At 42.3% G+C, this 20,397-nt stretch overlaps 1 protein-coding gene across 1 annotated transcript in view; it reads right to left on the minus strand.

Annotated features, from left to right (window-relative positions):
• Positions 1 to 297: 297 nt before the first annotated feature.
• The window catches only part of LOC129836275 (collagen alpha-1(XIII) chain-like), a 107,701-nt gene continuing 87,601 nt past the window's right edge, over positions 298 to 20,397 (minus strand). The window contains exons 22-42 of the mRNA XM_055902213.1: positions 19,010 to 19,045; positions 18,866 to 18,919; positions 17,956 to 18,042; positions 17,827 to 17,853; positions 17,609 to 17,644; positions 17,455 to 17,511; positions 17,333 to 17,356; positions 17,005 to 17,103; positions 16,718 to 16,852; positions 15,754 to 15,825; positions 15,522 to 15,566; positions 15,313 to 15,363; positions 15,151 to 15,177; positions 14,906 to 14,992; positions 13,938 to 13,973; positions 12,804 to 12,857; positions 12,617 to 12,670; positions 12,112 to 12,147; positions 9,514 to 9,600; positions 2,079 to 2,117; positions 298 to 1,844 (exon numbers count right to left, since the gene is read on the minus strand). Of these exons, the coding sequence (XP_055758188.1) occupies positions 1,842 to 1,844; positions 2,079 to 2,117; positions 9,514 to 9,600; positions 12,112 to 12,147; positions 12,617 to 12,670; positions 12,804 to 12,857; positions 13,938 to 13,973; positions 14,906 to 14,992; positions 15,151 to 15,177; positions 15,313 to 15,363; positions 15,522 to 15,566; positions 15,754 to 15,825; positions 16,718 to 16,852; positions 17,005 to 17,103; positions 17,333 to 17,356; positions 17,455 to 17,511; positions 17,609 to 17,644; positions 17,827 to 17,853; positions 17,956 to 18,042; positions 18,866 to 18,919; positions 19,010 to 19,045 (1,146 nt within the window). The 3' untranslated portion in view covers positions 298 to 1,841. The remainder of the gene's footprint in view (positions 1,845 to 2,078; positions 2,118 to 9,513; positions 9,601 to 12,111; positions 12,148 to 12,616; positions 12,671 to 12,803; positions 12,858 to 13,937; positions 13,974 to 14,905; positions 14,993 to 15,150; positions 15,178 to 15,312; positions 15,364 to 15,521; positions 15,567 to 15,753; positions 15,826 to 16,717; positions 16,853 to 17,004; positions 17,104 to 17,332; positions 17,357 to 17,454; positions 17,512 to 17,608; positions 17,645 to 17,826; positions 17,854 to 17,955; positions 18,043 to 18,865; positions 18,920 to 19,009; positions 19,046 to 20,397) is intronic.

Here is a 20,397-nt window from a genome sequence, read left to right on the forward strand (position 1 = left end):
CTTTTTACCATTCCTGTGTAATTTATTGTATATGCCAGTTCAAAGAACTCACCTCAAACAGCACAATTCATGCTTTTTGGCACACACACACATTCAGGTCACTACAAACCATAGCAGAGCAATGGAAATAACAGACTTCAATGCACACTTAACACAATTCATGTGAAATTAAACATTAGCATGATACAACACTCATAAAATGCATCCCCAGATCCCAAACTCTGCATGGTCTTCAATGCAAAGTGATGCCATAAAAAAGGTATATGTTATTTTTAAAGCACACAACTGTACTGTATGTACTATTAAAAAAAATAGGTTTATTTCTGATTGTCATTTTGAACATATAAGGTCAACAAACATTTAAATGTCAATTTGAACAGATTCTCAATGATTTCTCATGAACTTTGGGTTGAACCTATAACAAGAAGAGTAAGGCAGGGGAACATGGCACACGTTAGCATGAGGTATAAGAACCTGATGAAGACTTTATTAAAGGTGGTGATCTCTTAATCTAGCTATACATTTCCAGGCAGATCAGAACACAAACAGAGCTTTTTTTTTTTTACAATGAGCAGTGGCAATGGACCAACTCTACTCCAGTCCCCTTCATCCATCTCTTCAATACTGATTCATAAACACAGTTAGCAAGGGCGACGTAGGTCACTCCCTCTTAAAGTACAGCTGCAAATAACTAGTCTGGTATTTCTTAACAAGATCTTCATTGTCCATTAATAGCTTTCTTCAAATAAATAAATGGATGCGTTACACTGGGCGTAGAGGCAATGTGGCTGTTGCAGCAGGATGCCTTAAGGGTCAGCAGCAATATTTCAGTCATCCAAGAGAAAGCTTGTTACATGGGTTTGTATCAACTTGATAAAGTTCTAACAAAAAAGGCAAACAACTACAGTTAAATAGAGCCTGATAGTCAAAAAGCAGGATGAGGTGGCCCCTTAGAGTTGGTTAAAAAAATATATATTTACAGATGACTAGGAGAAACTGAGGCCAGGTTATACGTGAAGCTATACTGTAGCTTAGAATGGTTGGTCATTCTGGCTGTGAAACTACTCAGCCAGTGAAAGAGCAGCAAATGCTAAGTATTTGTTCTCTGTTTCAAAATTGCTGTTTTGCCTAGGGGGAAACAACTAAAGCTTCAAATGGTCAGGCCATCTCAGTTGAAACCCCTTCATGAGATAAAATGTTTCCCTTTTAGAGACAACGACAAAATGTGCTTGTGTGGCATGCTGGATATTCAGGATACGTTATGGGTTTATGATATCAGAACCCTAAACGGTTAAAAGAGGATGTGTTGAGAACCATGGGCATCTGTGCACTCGTGATTCAAATGGCTATACTGTACAGTGCAGATTAAATACAGTGCTCTCTGTCACCATGACGTGACTTGTGTACATATTTAGACAGGAACATTTGCGGGGCTGTAGGTTTTCATCATTTTGATCTCTACAAAGAGGGTTCAACTAAGATATTTTAAAAAGCCAACACTTCATCTTTCCAGCCCCACAACTCAGTGCAGCATGGTCACAACAAAACAAAACAACAGGATACAATAAGTTAATAGGCAATATCTGTTCACATTATGCACAAATATCATGCATATGTAGCCACATTATAATTTCTTCCTTATCCAAACATGTTGACATAATGCATAGCTATTAAATCCAATACATAAACATTATAACAAATAATACAAATAAACACTCTGTACAAAGAACCTGGCATATTTTTATGATTTTCTTTTTTTTCTCATCAGTATAAGAGAGCACATAAAAAGTACAAAAATAAATATTCTATGTACAATCACACATGCCACCCCGAAGTTATCGTTACTGCAAAGAGAAGGCAAAAAAAACACACACATTAGTTCATGCAATGTTCATTGAGGATACAATGAACATGAATACAACTAAGCACTTTTCTACAGTATTAATGAAGTAATGACAGATGATGTTGTTGATTATACTGGCACGGGGATAATTAAAAAGGCAGAGCTACCAAGCACTTAATCAGCCCAAGATGCAGATAGTGTACATTCACAGCAGGATATCAACTCTTTCACTTACTTTATTCCAACACCCTGATACTGGTAAGCCATCATCCCCCTAAGGAAAGAAAGAGAGGGAGTGAGTCATAATCACTCTGAGGTAACGCTTTACATGAAAGGGATAGTTCACCCAAATTACAAAATTATATTTTATAGACAAAGTATGACAGCAATCCATGCTTTGGTTTAGTTTCCCTCACAAATCTCCCTTAAGTCATGGGACCGATGTTAACATTTTTCTCACATCATATTCAAAATCTACAAGTGACTTTGTTGAGTTTCACAATCCATTTTAGATACTTTCGGAGGATTTGGATAAGATGCGTGGAAAATGATAATATTGGTCCCATGACTTGAATGAGATTTGTGCCACAAATGCTAAAACGTTAGCATGTGGGAAGTGCCAGGGAAACTAAACCAACGCATGGATTGCTGTCATACCTTCTCCATAGACAGCTTACAGGTTAAGGAAACCAATGTGTCATTTGGTCATTTGTGTGAACTATCCGTTTAAGTTGTTCTGACACAGACTAACTTAATATAAAGTGTTACTCAAACTGCTAAAACTGTAGAATGTGACTTTCTGTACAGTATAACCATGCAAACACGCAAACATGTACACAAAACACAATGCAATTTACTGTTGAATAAATGTGTGTAAAATATTTATGCAATGTACTATGCATATTGTGTTAAAAAGCATCAACAACCAGCCAAACAACTAGTGGTACAGTAGTAGATGTGTATTTGTACAAATATGACTCCATCGTCTGACTTCATTCAAACTTTTAGAAATAGGGTTTAAACACAGCCACCGGGCTGTTATTTTCTTTCATCTGGCATCTTCTATGAATGAATCAAACCTTCAACCTCTTTTTTCAATACATAAACAAAACAGGGTTAAATCATTGAGGAGGCCCTGTTTTTCTCCCCAAGAGAATCTTTCTCAATATAGTTCTGTTGTCCAAAATGGTAAAGGATAAGGTGGAGGGAAAAGGTGCCATGCGAGTGGTAGTGGAGGAGACAGGGATACTAATAAGAAAAGTAAGGCTATTAACTTTCAAGAGTCTTAGGAAAAAAAACTATTTAAAGTCACTTAATGGGTCCTGGGTTATTATGAACAAGAAAATAGATTCTGTCGCACACCACTAATTACTGTAGGTGCAAGAAAAAATACAATTCTCAGCAAATAAATTGTTAGTTAGTTTATTAGTTTAGTTTATATAAACAGTAGTACATTCATAGTGAATAGCTTGATCAACAGCTTCAAGTGTGTGCATGCCTACTCTGTAAATAAAGGCACTGCGCTTCTCAAATCAAATCAAATATTTGTCACATGCTTCTAAACAACAGGTGAGGACTAACGGTGAAATGCTTAATTACGGCGCCCTTCCCAACAATGCAGAGAGAAAGAAAATAGAGAAATAAAGGAAAGTAAAACACGTAATTATATACAGTATACCTGTACCGAGTCGATGTGCAGTGAGTGGTATGAGGTAATTGAGGTAGATATGTACATATAACTACGAATAAAGTGGCAGATAGTAAACAGTATTAGTAGCAGCAAATCATAATCAAATGACATTCAATTTTATTGGTCGTGTACACATATTTTGCAGATGTTATTGGAGGTGCAGTGAAATGCTTATGTTTCTAGCTCCAACAGTGCACTAATACCTAACAATACAAAACAATACACACAAATCCTACACGTTAAAAGAAAGGAATTAAGAAATATCAGAACGAGCAATGTCAGAGTCCGGAATATAAATATGTACAGTATATGATGCTGTGTATAGACAGTATGGACAGTATATGAATATAAAAGGTGTGTACAGCAGTAGTTATAAAGGATGAGCCTTGACTAGAATACAGTATATACATATGAAGTGGATAAAACAGTATGTAAACATTATTAAAGTTACCAGTGTTCAATCACTATGTACATAGGGCAGCAGTCTCTAAGGTGTAGGGTTGAGTACCGGGTGGTAGCCGGCTAGTAACAGTGACTAAGTTTAGGGCAGGGAACTGGGCGGAGGCCGGCTAGTGGTGACTATTTAACAGTCTGATGTCTTGAAGATAGAAACTGTTTTTCAGTCTCTTGGATCCAATTTTGATGCACGTGCACTGTTTCCGCCTTCTAGATGGTAGCGTGGTTAACAGGCCGTGGCTAGGGTGTCTGAGGTTCTTGATTATCTTCTTAGCCTTCCCGTGACACAGGGTGCTGTAGATGTCGTGGAGGGCAGGCAGTGTGCCCCCGGTGATGCGTTGGGCTGACTGCACCACCTTCTGGAGAGCCCTGCGGTTGTGGACAGTGCAATTGCTGTATCAGGCGGTGATACAGCCCAACAGGATGCTCTCACAAACATCTGTAGACGTTTGTGAGGGTCTTAGGTGCCAAGACAAATTACTTCAGCCTCCTGTTGTCGAAGAGACGCTGGTGCGCCTTCTTCCCCACACTGTCTGTGGATGGACCATTTCAGATTGTCAGTGATAGTGCCCGCCGAGGAACTTGAAGCTTTTCACACTGTCCCCGTCAATGTGGAAGGGATGTGCTCTCTCAGTTGTCTCCTGAAGTACACTATAGTGTCGTCTGCAAACTTGATGACTGAATGGGTCTAGGGTGGTGGGTAAGGTTATATGATCCTTAACTATCCTCTCAAAGCATTTCATGATGACAGAAGTGAGTGCTACGGGGCGATAGAAATTTAGTTCAGTTACCTTCGTTTTCTTTGGTACAGGAACAATGGTGAACATCTTGAAGCAAGTGGGGACAACAGACTGGGATAGGTAGAGATTTAGTATGTCCATAAACCCTCCAGCCAGCTGGTCTGAACATACTCTGAGGATACGACTTGGGATGCCGTCTGGGCAGGCAGCCTTGCGAGGGTTAACATGCTTAAATGTCTTGCTATAACGTCGGCCACGGAGAAGACAGCTCACAGTCGGTGGCGGTACTGGGTTTTCCTCGAAGCAACGAAGAAGGTGTTTAGGTTGACCGGGAGCATGGCAATAGTCTCCGCTACGTGGCTGGCTTTGTTTGAGTATGTGAAAAATCTAAAAAGTTAGTGCAAAAAGGGTCAATGCAGATAGCCCGGGTAGCTATTTGGTTAACTATTTAACTGACTATTTAGCAGTCTTATGTCTTGGGGGTAGAAGCTGTTCAGGGTTCTACCAGGGTTGGTTCCAGACTTGGTGCATCGGTACCGCTTGCCGTGCAGTAGGAGAGAAAACAGTCTATGGCGTGGCGGGAGTCTTTGACAATTTTTAGGGCCTTCCTCTAACAACGCCTGGTATAGAGGTCCTGGATGTCAGGGAGCTCAGCCCCAGTGATGTACTGGGCCGTACGCACTACCTTCTGTAGCGCCTTGCGGTCGGATGCCAAGCAGTTGCCATACCAAGCGGTGATGCAGCCAGTCAAGAAGCTCTCAATGGTGCAGCTGTATAACTTTTTGACGATCTGAGGACCCATGCCAACTCTTTTCAGAGTCCTAAGGGGGAAGAAACATTGTCGTGCCCTCTTTACGACTATGTCAGTGTTTTTGGACCATAATAGATCCTTAGTGATGTGGACAACGAGGAACTTGAAGCTCTCAACCCACTCTATTACAGCCCTGTCGATGTGAATGGGGCGTGCTCAGCTCTCCGTTTCCACCACACTCTCTGACGTCGTCCCTATAGGCCAGGGGTGGGCAACTCCAATCCTCGGGGGCCTGATTGGTGTCACACTTTTTCTCCATCCCTAGCAAACACAGCAGATGAATCGAATTGCATTCATAATTGGGTTATTATTGGAGTCAGGTGTGTTAGCTGGGGCTAGGGCAAAACTGTGACACCAATCAGGGCCCTGTGGACTTGCATTGCCCACCCCAGCTATAGGCTGTCTCATCGTCGTTGGTGATCAGGCCTACCACCGTCATCGGCAAACTTAATGATGGTGTTGGAGTAGTGCGCGCCACGCAGTCGTGAGTGAACAGAGAGTACAGGAGGGGACTAAGCACGCACCCCTGAGGGGCCCCCGTGTTAAGGGTCAGCTTGGCGGATGTGTTGTTGCCTACCCTCACCACTTGGGGGTGTCTTGTCAGGAAGTCCAGGATCCGGTTGCAGATGGAGGTGTTCAGTCCCAGGGTCCTTACCGTGGTGATGAGCTTTGAGGGCACTATGGTGTTGAACACTGAGCTGTAGTCAATGAACAGCATTCTCACGTATGTGTTTTTCATTTGTGCAAGTGGGAAAGGGCAGTGTGGAGTGCAATAGAGATTGTGTCATCTGTTGATCTGTTGGGGCAGTACGTGAATTGGAGTGGGTCCAAGGTGTCTGGGTGTTGATGTGAGCCATGACCAGCCTTTCAAATCAGTTCATGGCTATAGATAAGAGTGCTACGGGGCGATAGTCATTTAGACAGGTTAACTTGGCGTTCTTGGGCACAGGGACTATGGTGGTCTACTTGAAACATGAAGGCATTACAGACTGAGTAAGGAAGAAGGGAAAATGTCAGTGAAGACACTTGCCAGCTGGTCCGTCAAGCTCGTATTGTAGGTTGGCATCACTGGGCAGCTCACAGCTAGATTTCCCTTTGTAATCCGTGATAGTTTGCAAGCCTTGTCACATTCGAACGAGCGCCAGAGCCTATGTAGTAGGATTGATCTTAGTCCTGTATTGATGCTATGCCCGTTTGATGGTTCGTCGGAGGGCGTAGTGGGATTTCTTATAAGCGTCCGGGTTAGTGTCCCGCACCTTGAAAGCGGCAGCTCTAACCTTTAGCTCAGAACGGATGTTGCCTGTAATCCATGGCTTCTGGTTGGGATATGTACATATGGTCACTGTGGGGACGATGTTGTCGATGCACTTATTAATGAAGCCGGTGACTGATGTTGTAAACTCCTGAATGCATATGAATGAATCCCAGAACATATTCCAGTCTATGCTAGAGAAACAGTCTTGTAGCTTAGCATCCCCTTCATCTGACCACTTCCGTATTCAGCGTATCATTGGTACTTCCTGTTTGAGTTTTTGCTTGTAAGCACGAAGGAGGATAGAGTTATGATCAGATTTGCCAAATGGGGAGCGAGGGATGGCTTTGTGTGCATCTAAGTGTGTGGAGTAAAGGTGACATAGAGTTTTTTCACCCTATAGTTGCAAAGGTGACTTGCTGGTAGAAATTAGGTACGACAGATTTCAGTTTTCCTGCATTAAAATCACAGCCACTTGGAGCGCCACCTCTGGATGAGCATTTTATTGTTTGCTTAAGGCACCATACAGCTCGTTGAGTGTGGTCTTAGTGCCAGCATCGGTTTCTGGTGGTAAATAGACAGCTATGGAAAATGTAGATTAAAAATATATTGGTGAATAATAAAGTCTAAGGTTTATCATGAGGTATTCTAATTCATGCGAGCAGAATCTCGAGATTTCCTTAATATTAGAGATCGAGCTTCAGCTGTCGTCAACAAAGTAACAGCTGTTCTGTCCTGCCGATGCATAGAAAAACCAGCTAGATGTGTATTATCCATGTCCTTGTTCAGCCAAATTTCAGAAGAACATAGGATATTACAGGACATAGGACAGTGTCTCCTGACCGCTCCTGTCTCAGCCTCCAGTATTTATGCTGCAGTAGTTTGTGTCGGGGGGCTAGGGTCAGTTGGTTATACCTGGAGTACTTCTCCTGTCTTATCCAGTGTCCTGTGTGAATTTAAGTATGCTCTCTCTAATTCTCTCGTTCTCTCTTTCTTTCTCTCTCTCTGAGAACCTGAGCCCTAGGACCATACGTCAGGACTACCGGGCATGATGACTCCTTGCTGTCCCCAGTCCGCCTGGCCTTGCTGCTATTCCAGTTTCAACTGTTCTGCCTGCGGTTACGGAACCCCTACCTGTCCCAGACCTGCTGTTTTCAACTCTTAAATGATCGGCTATGAAAAGCCAACTGAGATTTATTCCTGATTATTATTTGACCATGCTTGTCATTTATGAACATTTTGAAAATCTTGGCTCTCTCTAATTTTCTCCTTCTCTCTTTCTTTCTCTCGGAGGACCTGAGCCCTGGGACCATACGTCGGGACTGCCGGGCGTGGTGGCTCCTTGCTGTCCCCAGTCCGCCTGGCCTTGCTGCTGTTCCGGTTTCAGCTGTTCTGCCTGCGGTTATGGAACCGCCACCTGTCCCAGACCTGTTGTTTTTCAACTCTTAATGATCGGCTATGAAAAGCCAACTGAAAATTATTCATGATTATTATTTGACCATGCTTGTCACTTAAAAACATTTTTGAACATCTTGGCATAGTTCTGTTATAATCTCCACCCGGCACAGCCAGAAGAGGACTGGCCACCCCTCATAGCCTGGTTCCTCTCTAGGTTTCTTCCTAGGTTTTGTCCTTTCTAGGGAGTTTTTCCTAGCCACCGTGCTTCTACACCTGCATTACTAGCTGTTTGGGGTTTTAGGCTGGGTTTCTGTACAGCACTTCGAGATATTAGCTGATGTACGAAGGGCTATATAAAATAAACTTGATTGAAACTTGATTGATTACAGTTCTTCAGGTCTTGTTGATAGGATAGTCTCGAATGGAGCATGTCCAGTTTGTCCAGGGATTGTACCTTCGCCAATAGAACAGAGGTTTATTTACTCGCCGTCGTAGTTTCATTAGGTTGCCCACACGTCGGCCTCTATATCGCCGTATTTTTACATAACAAATATTTTTACATAACAAACGGTACTATTGTGTTAGTTCAATGTAATGCTCAGGTAGTCCTATTATATTAGCTCTTACTTATGCCTAAAGTAAAGTGAATAAGAAAATGTATGGAATTGTTAAGGGGTGGTTAGAAAAGCCAAGGCATGCTGGATAGGGAAGGGAGAGAGGAAGCATACCACAGGACAAGGGGCATCCAGCCCGTCCAGGCCAGGTAGGCCCGGTTCACCCTTTTCTCCTTTAAAGCCTCGGAAACCCTGTTTGTGAAATCAACCTTGTAAACATCTGCACATTGCCCCTCCTTCAGCAGCATATACCCTGCTGGCCGATGAGAGGACCTGCTGCCGCTCCGTTCGCAGACCGAAGGCTGTAGCTACAGACACACCTAAACATGCAGGCGGCCTGGGACTGACAGGAACAGACTCACTGGAGTAAGTGGGCCATGTTTCTGTTAGTCTCACCCTTGAATAGAAAACCCCCTCAGATGGTTCATGGTCGCTGGTCCTGGGGTGATTATTCATTCTTAACCAATTATCATCCAGTCATTCAATGAAAACCAAATCATTATCACGACTGCAGTTTGTATCTCTGGACTAATACTGTAGTAGACGCTTGGACCAAAACCACTTTAGGGTCTATTAGAGTCAGTTAAGAGGCAAAAGGAAGTCAGGATCAGAACACAGAGACTCCTGATTGTCAGTGCAGTTTATGTGGTATTCTGAGGGTCGCTCCTTCTTTTTGCCACCTGGCTTGCACATTGAACGCAGGACATACCAATGGACAGGGGGCATCTAATCCGGGTGCTCCTTGGTCCCCCTTATCCCCTTTAGTTCCCCTGTTGCCTTTCTTGCCTCTCTCTCCCTGCAAACAACAGTGCATTACAAGAGACAGGCTTTAGTTCCTCCTGGCTGGCTCGCCCACACAGTAAGCAAATATGTTTGCTTTTTGTAGTTTGTATTCTTACATAAAAAATTTAGACATTTTACAGATAATTGAAGACCATAAAAGTAAGGATGATGTGCTTTTTGGGGTTTACGAAGAAGAGTACTGAAGTTTAAGAATGTAGTGGTGGGGAAAGTAAGTGGAGGAAGTTAGGGAGTAGGGATACAGGCCAATGCTATTGGTGAGCGGGTTCCTTTAGTGCCTGAGATAACCTTCACAGACTTGTTGCAGGGATAGAAACACTTCATTGATTAATAAAAATATATATATATATTTATTTTACCTTTATTTAACTAGGCAAGTTAGTTAAGAACAAAATCTTATTTTGATTCATCAACTACTACAGGATATTACAAGGGTATCACTAGCCCTACCTAACACAACATAACATTCATGAGCCATACATGCAAAAGTAGGCTGTTGTTTGTGTACACTAAAGGTGGCTGGACTGGCTACTAGCTGGCTACAAGTAAACAAGCCACTTACAGTATCTTCAAAAGCAAATATTTTTCTCTCAAGAAATGGCATTCCTTTACTGCTGAAGTTGCAGTTATATAATGGACGTGAAGGGCTACAGTATTTACACATGGAATTGTTACATTATGCACCTACAGCCTATATTAGGTTGATCTATTGGATCGTGCCTCCATGAGAGGCAATAAATTCAGAGGCTAGTACTTATTGTATCATATTTCCAACCAAAGCGAACCTCGTAAAATATTATAGATATATGTGGATATATGTATAAAACCTGACCACATTATTATTCAAACATCCGCTCACCAAGATCAAGGCCTTTTAAGGGGTTGGATTAGGGGCTAGACGAGTTTATCAAGAAGGAATTGGAATTGGAAGGATAATAAATCCTGGCTAACATATAATGCTCTCACAACATTGCCTCAACGTTGCCTGAAAACCATCAACCTTGGCTAACGTTGTGGCAACGTTGTGAGAACATTACTTGTCAGCCAAATGAAAGGAAATGACAGGCAGGCTTGCAGGGAAGGTAAGTGGTAAGAGGAGGAGGAGTAGGAAGAAGATTAACCCGGGACTACGACATTAGAATGCAGGAGGAGCAGGTTGCCAGGGTGTGTGAGAGGGAGAGAGAGGGCAACACGACCCGGCAAAAAGAGCCACGGGAAACAGAGCAGGGTGGAGGGGAGGAAAAGGGGATAGGAAGACCTGCGGAAACAAAGGAAGACAGGACAAGAGTAAAAACAGCACCACGATCCCACAACCGGCCACAGCACCCCCAACTGGTGTAGCAAAATACCTCATAATTTCAATCTCTTTCCCCTTCTTTACACCCCATTTGAGCAGCAAATACATTTGATCCACAGATAGGAAGTAGCCATAACTGTCAATGTAAGATATTTCCTGCTGACATGAACCCAGTTGGAAGTGCTGAGAGGGTCAATGACATGTTGTGACTTTTAAGGTGGGAGTCAGAATATTAAGTCAGATGTTAATAGGAAGGAAGGAAACATTCTCCAAGGGGAAGGGGGGACATGGGTATATGAACCAAATAATCTCTAATACATTGGTAGATTTTTTGTTGTTGCAGTGGCTATTTTACAAAATGGGAGTGTGGCATTATGTGATTACTTTAAGAACAACATGTTCTGATACGACAGTACAAGGTAAACTTGGGTCGGACAATGTAAAAGAGAACACCCTTTTGACTTGTCTTCAAAGTAAACAGTATGTCATTTTCTAAGGTCTTTGATGTGTTCATTCACATGTTCCAGTCCTCTCATTATCAGGTACAAACATCTTCAATCTCTTTTGATCCCCTGTCTCAATTTATACTACCTCAGTCATATTTGCATATTTTAACAAGATGAATTGAACTCTGAGGTAAAAAGGCCACTGCAAAACAAATACATTCACCTCAGAAAGGCAAAGGACATATGAATATCATTTTTTCTAACATCACTAAAAACACAATTGAAGGTCACTCATCATTGGCTATTTTGGACACATTTGTCAGAAGATGAGGTTATTGATATTTAAATAACATTTTGATTCAGATTCGCCTACTTAAGAGAGCCTTTGAATCCACCATGGTCCTGCTCATATTACCTAATACAGGCCCACCATGCTTTTAAGAATAACAAACTTGACATCCCAATGGGCTTGCAAATGATTGATTGATGATGAATTATTACCAAAAAGACAAATGAAAAATGACAATAGTCTTTTTGATTAGTACTTTTCCATGAAGAATACCTTCGCTCATTTTGGTTGGGAGTATATCTAGTGTTGAGGGAAGTAGGAGCATGGAGGATCAGAAGCCATTTTAAATCCCATAGTTTATCAGAAGTACTAAATGTACTTAATTAGCAGAGAACATGTTATTGTCCTCTGGTTAGAAGCACATTGTACTCCAAGAGAGCATTACAAGCACATAATTATCAGCTGTTATCTTACCCGGTTCCCTTTGAATCCTTGTGGTCCTACTAAACCCTGAGAAGAGGAAATTAAACACAATATGATTTCCTGTGCAAGCATTGAGAGACATTGCCTTGAGTAATAGCTTTGTAAGTGAAGTAAGTAGCCTTGCAGGAGCCTATCTCTCGTGTGAGGAAGCTTGATGTACAAGTACACCCCCCGGACAGAACGCTATCACAGGGCCTTAACCCCAATCTATCTCCTTAGTGACACATCGGATCCCATTTTTACAGTATTTGGTGTGACTCGCCCAGGGATCGGACTCCCAACCCTCCAATCTCAGGGCGGACATGCTAATCACAAAGCCACTGATTTGGTAATAGCTTTGTGCTGTCAATCAATTTGATCTATCTATTCCCTCAGACTTAATTAAGAGATGATTTAAGGTGCTAATGATGCTATTGCTCATTCAATGTTGATTGTAAATGCAATACTGTATTTATTTGATGTTCTTGATACTTAGGTAATTGGACAAACTACTTACAGGGATGCCGTGAGGCCCAATTGGTCCTGGGACTCCTGAATCTCCCTTGTAACCCTGAATTGATCAAAAAAAATAACAATATAAATCATTCATCTCAAATAGATAAACAAGCTCTGTTTTGACAGATAGCCCTTATGTGGTGTGTGTGTGTGTGTGCTACTTTAGTGTGTGTGTTGTAAGTACTCACTCTATCTCCCTTCAGTCCTGCTGGCCCTGCCACACCAACTGGTCCTATCAGGCCCTTTAAGTTTAAGGACAAGACGACAATCAGTGAATGCAGACATTACAATGGGAGGATATCCAAAGGGAAGAGATTATTGCATTTCCGTCAATAGATCAACAAGCTTTCTGGAGCCCTTACGTGCCAAAAGAGGAGTTACCCAATTCTGTTTATGTTAATCATGATTAAATAATAGCCTATTGATTGATTAGGTAGTGGTGTTCTCTAGGTTACCCCACTGTGCACGTTACACCAAGCTTGTTGAGCTAAAGAATGAACAGGAACAAAAAAGGAGAAAAATATGAATGATTAGTAAAAGAGGTCAGCTGTAGCTCTCTCTCCCTGGAGAAGTCAGGATCACGACAGGAGGACCTTGCATCTCAGGCAGATAGTACAGCATGTACAGATAGTACAGCATATTGCATGACAGAGCCATACTGTCCTGTATACATATCAACATGCAGCATGAGCATCCCAGCATGCTCTCCTGGTATGACATCACAACGCCAGTTCAAAGCTTTTCACTGCTTGCATATGATCATAGGAGAATTACAATGGTATGTTTTGAAGAGTTGCAATGGCATGGACTCGGACACTCAGTTTGTCATGACTTTATGCAAGTAGGCTGAATCTTGAGATCTGATTGCGTAACTCAAATGTCCTTATAGATCTCCCATTGACGTTACCCATGCAAATCTCAAGTTAGGATTCAGGCTGTAATGAACAAGTGGGACTAATTCTTGCCATTTACTACTTCAAAGCATATACGCACTGAGAGGAGAAACATCAAAGGGCCCATTTTAGGACCATGACACGTTCCAATGCCAGACAGACATGGGACACGGTCATGTGAACATCGTCCCTATGCCAGAGCAATCCTCAAAAAATGCCTAAAAACAGAACTGTTCTCTCTGCAGACAACCAGACAGACTACAAGACAGGGCAGACAGGACAAGCATGTAGGAAAGGCAAGCAGACAGACAGACAAGACAGCAGCGCAGACAGACATGCAAGTAAGCCATGGGGGGAGCAGAATAGAGGAGGGGAGGTGGGGTAGGGGAGGAATGTGTGTTGGGTGGGTACAGGACTTGCGCCACTCACCACTGGACCAGGCCTGCCGTCTAAACCATGAGCCCCCTGGACAGTGTGTAAACATTTAGAGAGCAGAGATGGAAGGTAGGTGGTGGGAGAAGGGGAGGAGGAGGTGTGGAGGTGGGAGAGGGTAAGGGTAAGGGGTGAGTGAGTGAAGCAGTGATTCGTGACTCAAAAACACATCCAGTTGTTGATGAAGGGTGATTGTGTTGTGATGATGTGAGAAACAGTTACTCCTTTTATAGGTGCAGTTGATTATCACTGTCAAATAATTAAGTCCTGACCTTTAAGATTTAAGTGTCTATGATGATTTGCAAATTTCATGTCTTGTACCAACATTTATTAGCATATACATAATATCCCTCATAATTTCCATATAAAAGGAGTTGCTGTGCCATTGACGATGTGACTAGAACATGTACTGAATATCAACAATGACCTTTGACTCCCAAGAAGTAAACCAGAAGTAAGGAAGAGACCCCCAGTGATTCATATCAAACCTATTCCTTAACATGCCACTAAATATAGAACTAAAAGAGACTACATTTACAGAATTTCAGAGAGATTATCAGAAAACTAAACAAAAGTTGGCATAATGAAGAAAATGATCATTAACTCTTTCCATCTAATAATGATAATTATTGAGTTAACTAAAAAAATATGACAATGGTAATGTTTATTGTAGATTACATGTTTTAGTTTTCATATTAGTGATTTTATTGCCCTTATGTATTGGATTGCAGCATCCATCCATCCATGCACTTTGAAAACATTAATGCAACCATTGAGCAATCAAACCATCATTGGTTAGGCCTAGTTATAAAGTGACATGACAACATCAGAACAGTCATGCTGCCTGGTTCTAAGACACAAAAGCCTGAACAAAGAGTACACCCACTCTACTTTGGTTTCCAGGAGTCAAAATACAACTTATAATGGCAAAATGTTCAAAGGGATGGTCAAATTGGTGTACTTACAGGAAGCCCAAGATGACCCCTGTCCCCTTTATCGCCTTTCGAACCCGATGCTCCCTTCTCTCCCCGTATGCCTATGCCTGGCTCCCCCTAAAAGAGGCACAGAAAATACATTATTCACGTTTACTACATAGGCATTACACCAACTTACTAAAACCACTGATTTGAGAGAGTACTGACAACTACAGTATCAAAGGATTCTGGAGGTACAGTAAGACATTACAGAGGCTACCACAATCAACTCTTACCTTTGGCCCTCCCAGTCCTTCAGTTCCCTGAGGGGTAAAATAAACAATTCCAGTCAGGATATGTCAATCACATCATGTAAATATGACATATTATCAGGAGGTTTAATAGATCTTTCTGAGGGCTTATATTGCCTAATAGCATGCTAACTGTAGTGTACTCACCGCAGGGCCAACTGGTCCTTGTGGCCCTGGAGGACCTGGAGGCCCATATACCTAAAGACAAACATCAGGTAAAGTCATCAATGCATACACTTCCTCATTAGTGGTTTCACTCTAGCATCACGTCCTCTGAATCTGAACCCTCTCAAGTTCACTCAAACACGCACGGGTCATTAAAAACAATGAGATACACAGTGGAGGGGAGCCCTTACCATCTCTGACATTCCTCCCTTATCTCCGGACTCACCCTTCTGACCCTGAAGCATCAAGTCACATGAATACAAGGTTAACATAGGCTACTCGCATGAATAAAACCCTGCTGTACACCCAATCAGCACTGTACAGATGGATAGTATTGCGAACAGTATTTCACTGCTACCCAACGCCAGGTCAGACAATGCATACTGTATATCCAGATGCAGTCTGATGGGCACCATTGCGTACCATTGCGCTTGGTAATCCAATGGGACCAGGAGGCCCAGAAACCCCCTTTTCACCAGTAGGGCCATCTAAACCCTACAGAACAAGGAAAGGGGTGATAGTGATTAAAATGTTGTCAGTGTGTTCAAATCAGGGATTGGTTTTGGTTCATTTCCATATCAGAGTGTCAATTAATACAAAATAGACAATTACATTTTTTAAATCAGATGTTAAAAGTTAACATTAATCTTGAATGTGCCAAAACCGCTGACCAAATATATCACATACAGTTTTTTATTTTTGTCTGGTTACCTCCAGATTCTGGCTGTAAGGGCATGAAACTGCCCGTAATGAGGGACGCAATGCTGCCCATCCTTTCTCAGTGTCTACACACACAGACGATGCTAGACAATCACACAATTTCTCGCAAGCAGTTATTTAACGGTTAATAAACCCACACATAGAGTGTGTTGATATGACTAACACAAATAATCATACAAGAATGGTGAAGGAAAAGTCTCGTAGATGCTGCAGTATTTGGGATGTGTTTTGGCTGTATGGTATGATGAGTGTAGCCCACTCCACTGTCAGAACTGGAGTAGGTATATTACTGAAGCCTAAAGAAGGTTTCTAATTAGATAACACGAGGGTGGAACAAAGAGCTAGCTCCAGTCCCTTTCCTCTGGGAATTATTATTTTTATTTAACTAGGCAAGTCAGTTAAGGACAAATTCTTATTTGGCCTACCCTGGCCACACCCGGACGAGGCAAGGTCAATTGTGCGCCGCCCGATGGGACTCCCAATCACGGCCGGATGTGATACAGCCTGGTTACGAACCAGGGACTGTAGTGACGCCTCTTTCACTGAGATGCGGTGCCTTAGACCGCTGCGCCACTCGGGAGGCCAGATGATAGTGCTACTGTAGTGTTCTGGCTTTGGTGTGGGAGTGTGTGTAGTGGGGTGGATCTGGGGTTCCCCAGTTACTCACAGGTGATCCAGATGGGCCCATGTCCCCCTTATCTCCTTTGGTTCCGGAGAAACCCATCAGGCCCCCCTCCCCTCTGGGACCTTCAGGGCCGGCTGGGCCAACAGGACCTGCCTCTCCAGGCTTCCCCCGAGGACCCTGACACACAAATTAGACATTGTTGCCGTTATTGTCTTTACTTTTATCATTATTGTCATCGCCATGTTGTTTTTGATGCTGTGTTTTATCAACCAGACAGGTTAACAATGCACAATTATACTGAAGAATAGACAATAAGAGGGAGATCTAACCTTCTCTCCGTCAAGACCTGAAGGGCCTGGAAGGCCAACTTCACCCTTTGTTCCTGGTGTTCCGGGGACCCCTTGAGGGCCAGGTAGTCCAGGTGGGCCCTGGATCGATAAAGAAACAGATCAGAATGACTTATTGAAAACATATGCTGTATATCTAGTACTGTATTCATATTAGCAAACGTTGTATTGGAATTACAGTGGCAAAATACAGTCAGCCTTTAAATGGTCTTTCGGACAACATGGCTGTCTTTCTGCTACAACGACCTGCATAAAGAAGGCCTATACATTTCTAATGCATCATTAACAGACTTTAGAGATATCCACTCACCATCAAAGGTACATTCCGAATATCCTAAGGAGAAAAAACCCAATGTTAGAAGTCCTGTAACAATTTATAATACTTCATGAATCAAACAATTTACATAAGGCAGTAAATAATTGGTGATATACATTTTCATTGTTGACGATTTCTGATTTTCCTGGCTCCCCTGCTGCACCTGGAGGACCCTAAAGTTAAGGGAAAAAAATGTATACTTTATTGGTGCAAATCTCCCAAATCTCCTTTTGACATTAATGCATGCGTTAGGACAGAGCCTGCACTTACTCTTGGTCCAGCTGGGCCATCAGATCCTTCTTCCCCCTGGAGGTGATGAAAGGTATGACAGTTAGCCTCTTTCCTTTCAATTATTAACCTCAATACAGTGTTCAACACTAAAAGGTTGGGATCGAACATTACTGTAGCAAATTAGAGGATCATGTTAATTGATCATACATTTCCTGTGCAAAAATGTCAACTGAGGTTATGGAAAGTTCCCATCTCACCTTGAGACCTTGGTCGCCTTTGTCACCCTGGTAAAGAGAACACATCATTTTAAGGGACCCCGTGATATTATTAAACCAAGGTGTCTTTTTCTAACTATTCTACAGCCTCCATTTGGGTAGCTATAGTACCTTGAATCCTGATAGGCCTGGAAGTCCTGGTGTCCCTGGTTCTCCTTTGATACCAGTCCCTGCTGCACTGGGTTCACCCTTGTCACCCTGCCACAGAACAGAACATGGACAGAGTTGTTATGAATGGATTATTTGTGTACCTGTTTGACATTTTACCGCATTGTTAGGAGCTAGCTAGTAACATAAGCGTTTCACTGCACCCGCTATAACATCTGCTAAACTGTGTACACAACCAATCAACTTTGATTTGATTTTGACAGTGTCATAAGTGACTGTGCAGGACAACACATTCTCTAGTGTGTAACACTGACACTGACCCATTGACTGTGCCATTGAGTGCAGCACTGGTTAGTCTCACAGAAGACACAACGGATCTACATGGATCTAAATCACAAAGTGAATGACATGAAAACATCCAACAGCACAGCCCCTTGTCCACAGCTTTAGATCTCAACCCTTCAACACAGGCACAAACTCAAATCTGCAAAAGATCACGGCATTCTCCAACAAGAGAATGTTTTCACACGTTTGGAAACTCTCTGGAAACAGGAATGTGTGGGTCATGTTAGTTAATGACTTCTCTGAAAAGTTCCACTGTCACATGGGACATGTTATGATGACGCCACATCACTGCACTACAAGCAGCTATAGTAAGAAAGCCATAAAAAGGCCCAGATGCTTCAGTCCATAAGTAATGCAAAGATCAAAGTACTTCTACAGAAACCAATTGGGCAGACTAACCGAGGAGAAAGCTAAAGAAGCAACTCAAGACTAATCGCAGCTCTAGTGGGTCACAAAGACAAACAATGAGAAGATAATAGACAATTGACTTGATGGAGCTCTGGTTGTTATGGGAACACTGGTGATTGACAGACACAGAGCACAAACACAATGCCCATTCCAGGCCTACCCTGTAGCCCCTCTTCCCAGGAATACCAGGTGTTCCAGGGGTACCAGCTTGACCCTTTACAGTGGAAGGAAGACAGAGTTTTAGTACCCGGATAAATATCGGCCTTTACAATCTGTGTTAGCCACACCATTTCAAGGAAATTACCTTTCTTCCAGGAGTGCCTGGAAAACCTGTCTCTCCCTACGGTGGCCAAGATGGCACAAAGGTCAAAGGTGGGGGAAATGAGAGAAGACAGAAATAGTGAAAGTTGTTATTCAGTAAAGCTCTTTTAATCAGTAGCCATGCTACATCTTCCAAGCATTTTTCATTCATGTTGTAATAGTTTGATACAGCATAGGGCCTGTTCACATCCATGTGTTTGTCAGTTTTCTTGGAAGAACAGAATTGCCTCAGTACCAAATGCACTGGGATCAATATTTGGAAATGCATGTTGGAGTTTGTGCATTCTATGCACGCATATAGCCGGTCTAGGTTTGGACATGGAACTGTCGCTGATTGTCATTCGTCAAGAGCTTCTAGCCCACCGCAAGCCAATTAACCCTAGAAATTGGTTGTTATAAATAGTAAAGGAACACATGATAGTTATTTAATTCATCTCTGTGTTTGCTCCCGTCTTCAATTGGCCAGCTTAACGAGCGGACGCACGGCGGATGATGTACGGTCACAGCTGTGACCACAGGACCCACATGGATTTATAGCAGGCGCTTATGGAAGGTTGTGGCTGCGTCCAAAATGGCACCCTATTTCCTAAAAAGTGCACTACTTTTGACCTGGGCTATATAGAGAATAGGGTGCCATTTGGGACACAGTCCGTCTCTCTCGCTTGCTTTTACTATCTCTACTTGGCTTGCTGAGACTCAAAAGCCATGTCATAGACAGAGAGTTACGAGGGTGACTTGTAACTCTCGTAATATTTATGCCCCATTTCAAATTACTAATCATCAATGTCAAGATATGGTTCTTAAATCCAGATTCAGAACAACTATTGGACCTGGGAGAATAATTCAGAGACAAAAAAAACATGCACTATTCATCATTGGTTTGACATGTATTTTAGGGAACATTTGGATTAGGAAATGCTTTGTCAGGCAACAATACAATCCAACAGAATACTGAGAAAGAAGGCGGGTAGTTCTTTAAGCATACAGTTTAGTGGCAGGTAACATACAGTTGAAGTCGGGAAGATAACATACACCTTAGCCAAATACATTTAAACTCAGTTTTTCACAATCCCTGACATTTAATCCTAGTAAAAATTCCCTGTTTTAGGTCAGTTAGGATCACCACTTTATTTTAAGAATGTGAAATGTCAGAAAAATTGTAGAGAGAATGATTTATTTCAGCTTTTATTTCTTTCATCACATTCAGAGTGGATCAGAAGTTTACATACACTCAATTAGTATTCGGTAGCATTGCCTTTAAATTGTTTAATATGGGTCAAACGTTTTGGGTTGCCTTCCACAAGCTTCCCACAATAAGTTGAGTGAATTTTGGCCCATTCCTCCTGACAGAGCTGGTGTAACTGAGTCAGG

This window comes from Salvelinus fontinalis, chromosome 37 (assembly GCF_029448725.1).
Source record: "Salvelinus fontinalis isolate EN_2023a chromosome 37, ASM2944872v1, whole genome shotgun sequence".
NCBI classification, from domain to species: domain Eukaryota; kingdom Metazoa; phylum Chordata; class Actinopteri; order Salmoniformes; family Salmonidae; genus Salvelinus; species Salvelinus fontinalis.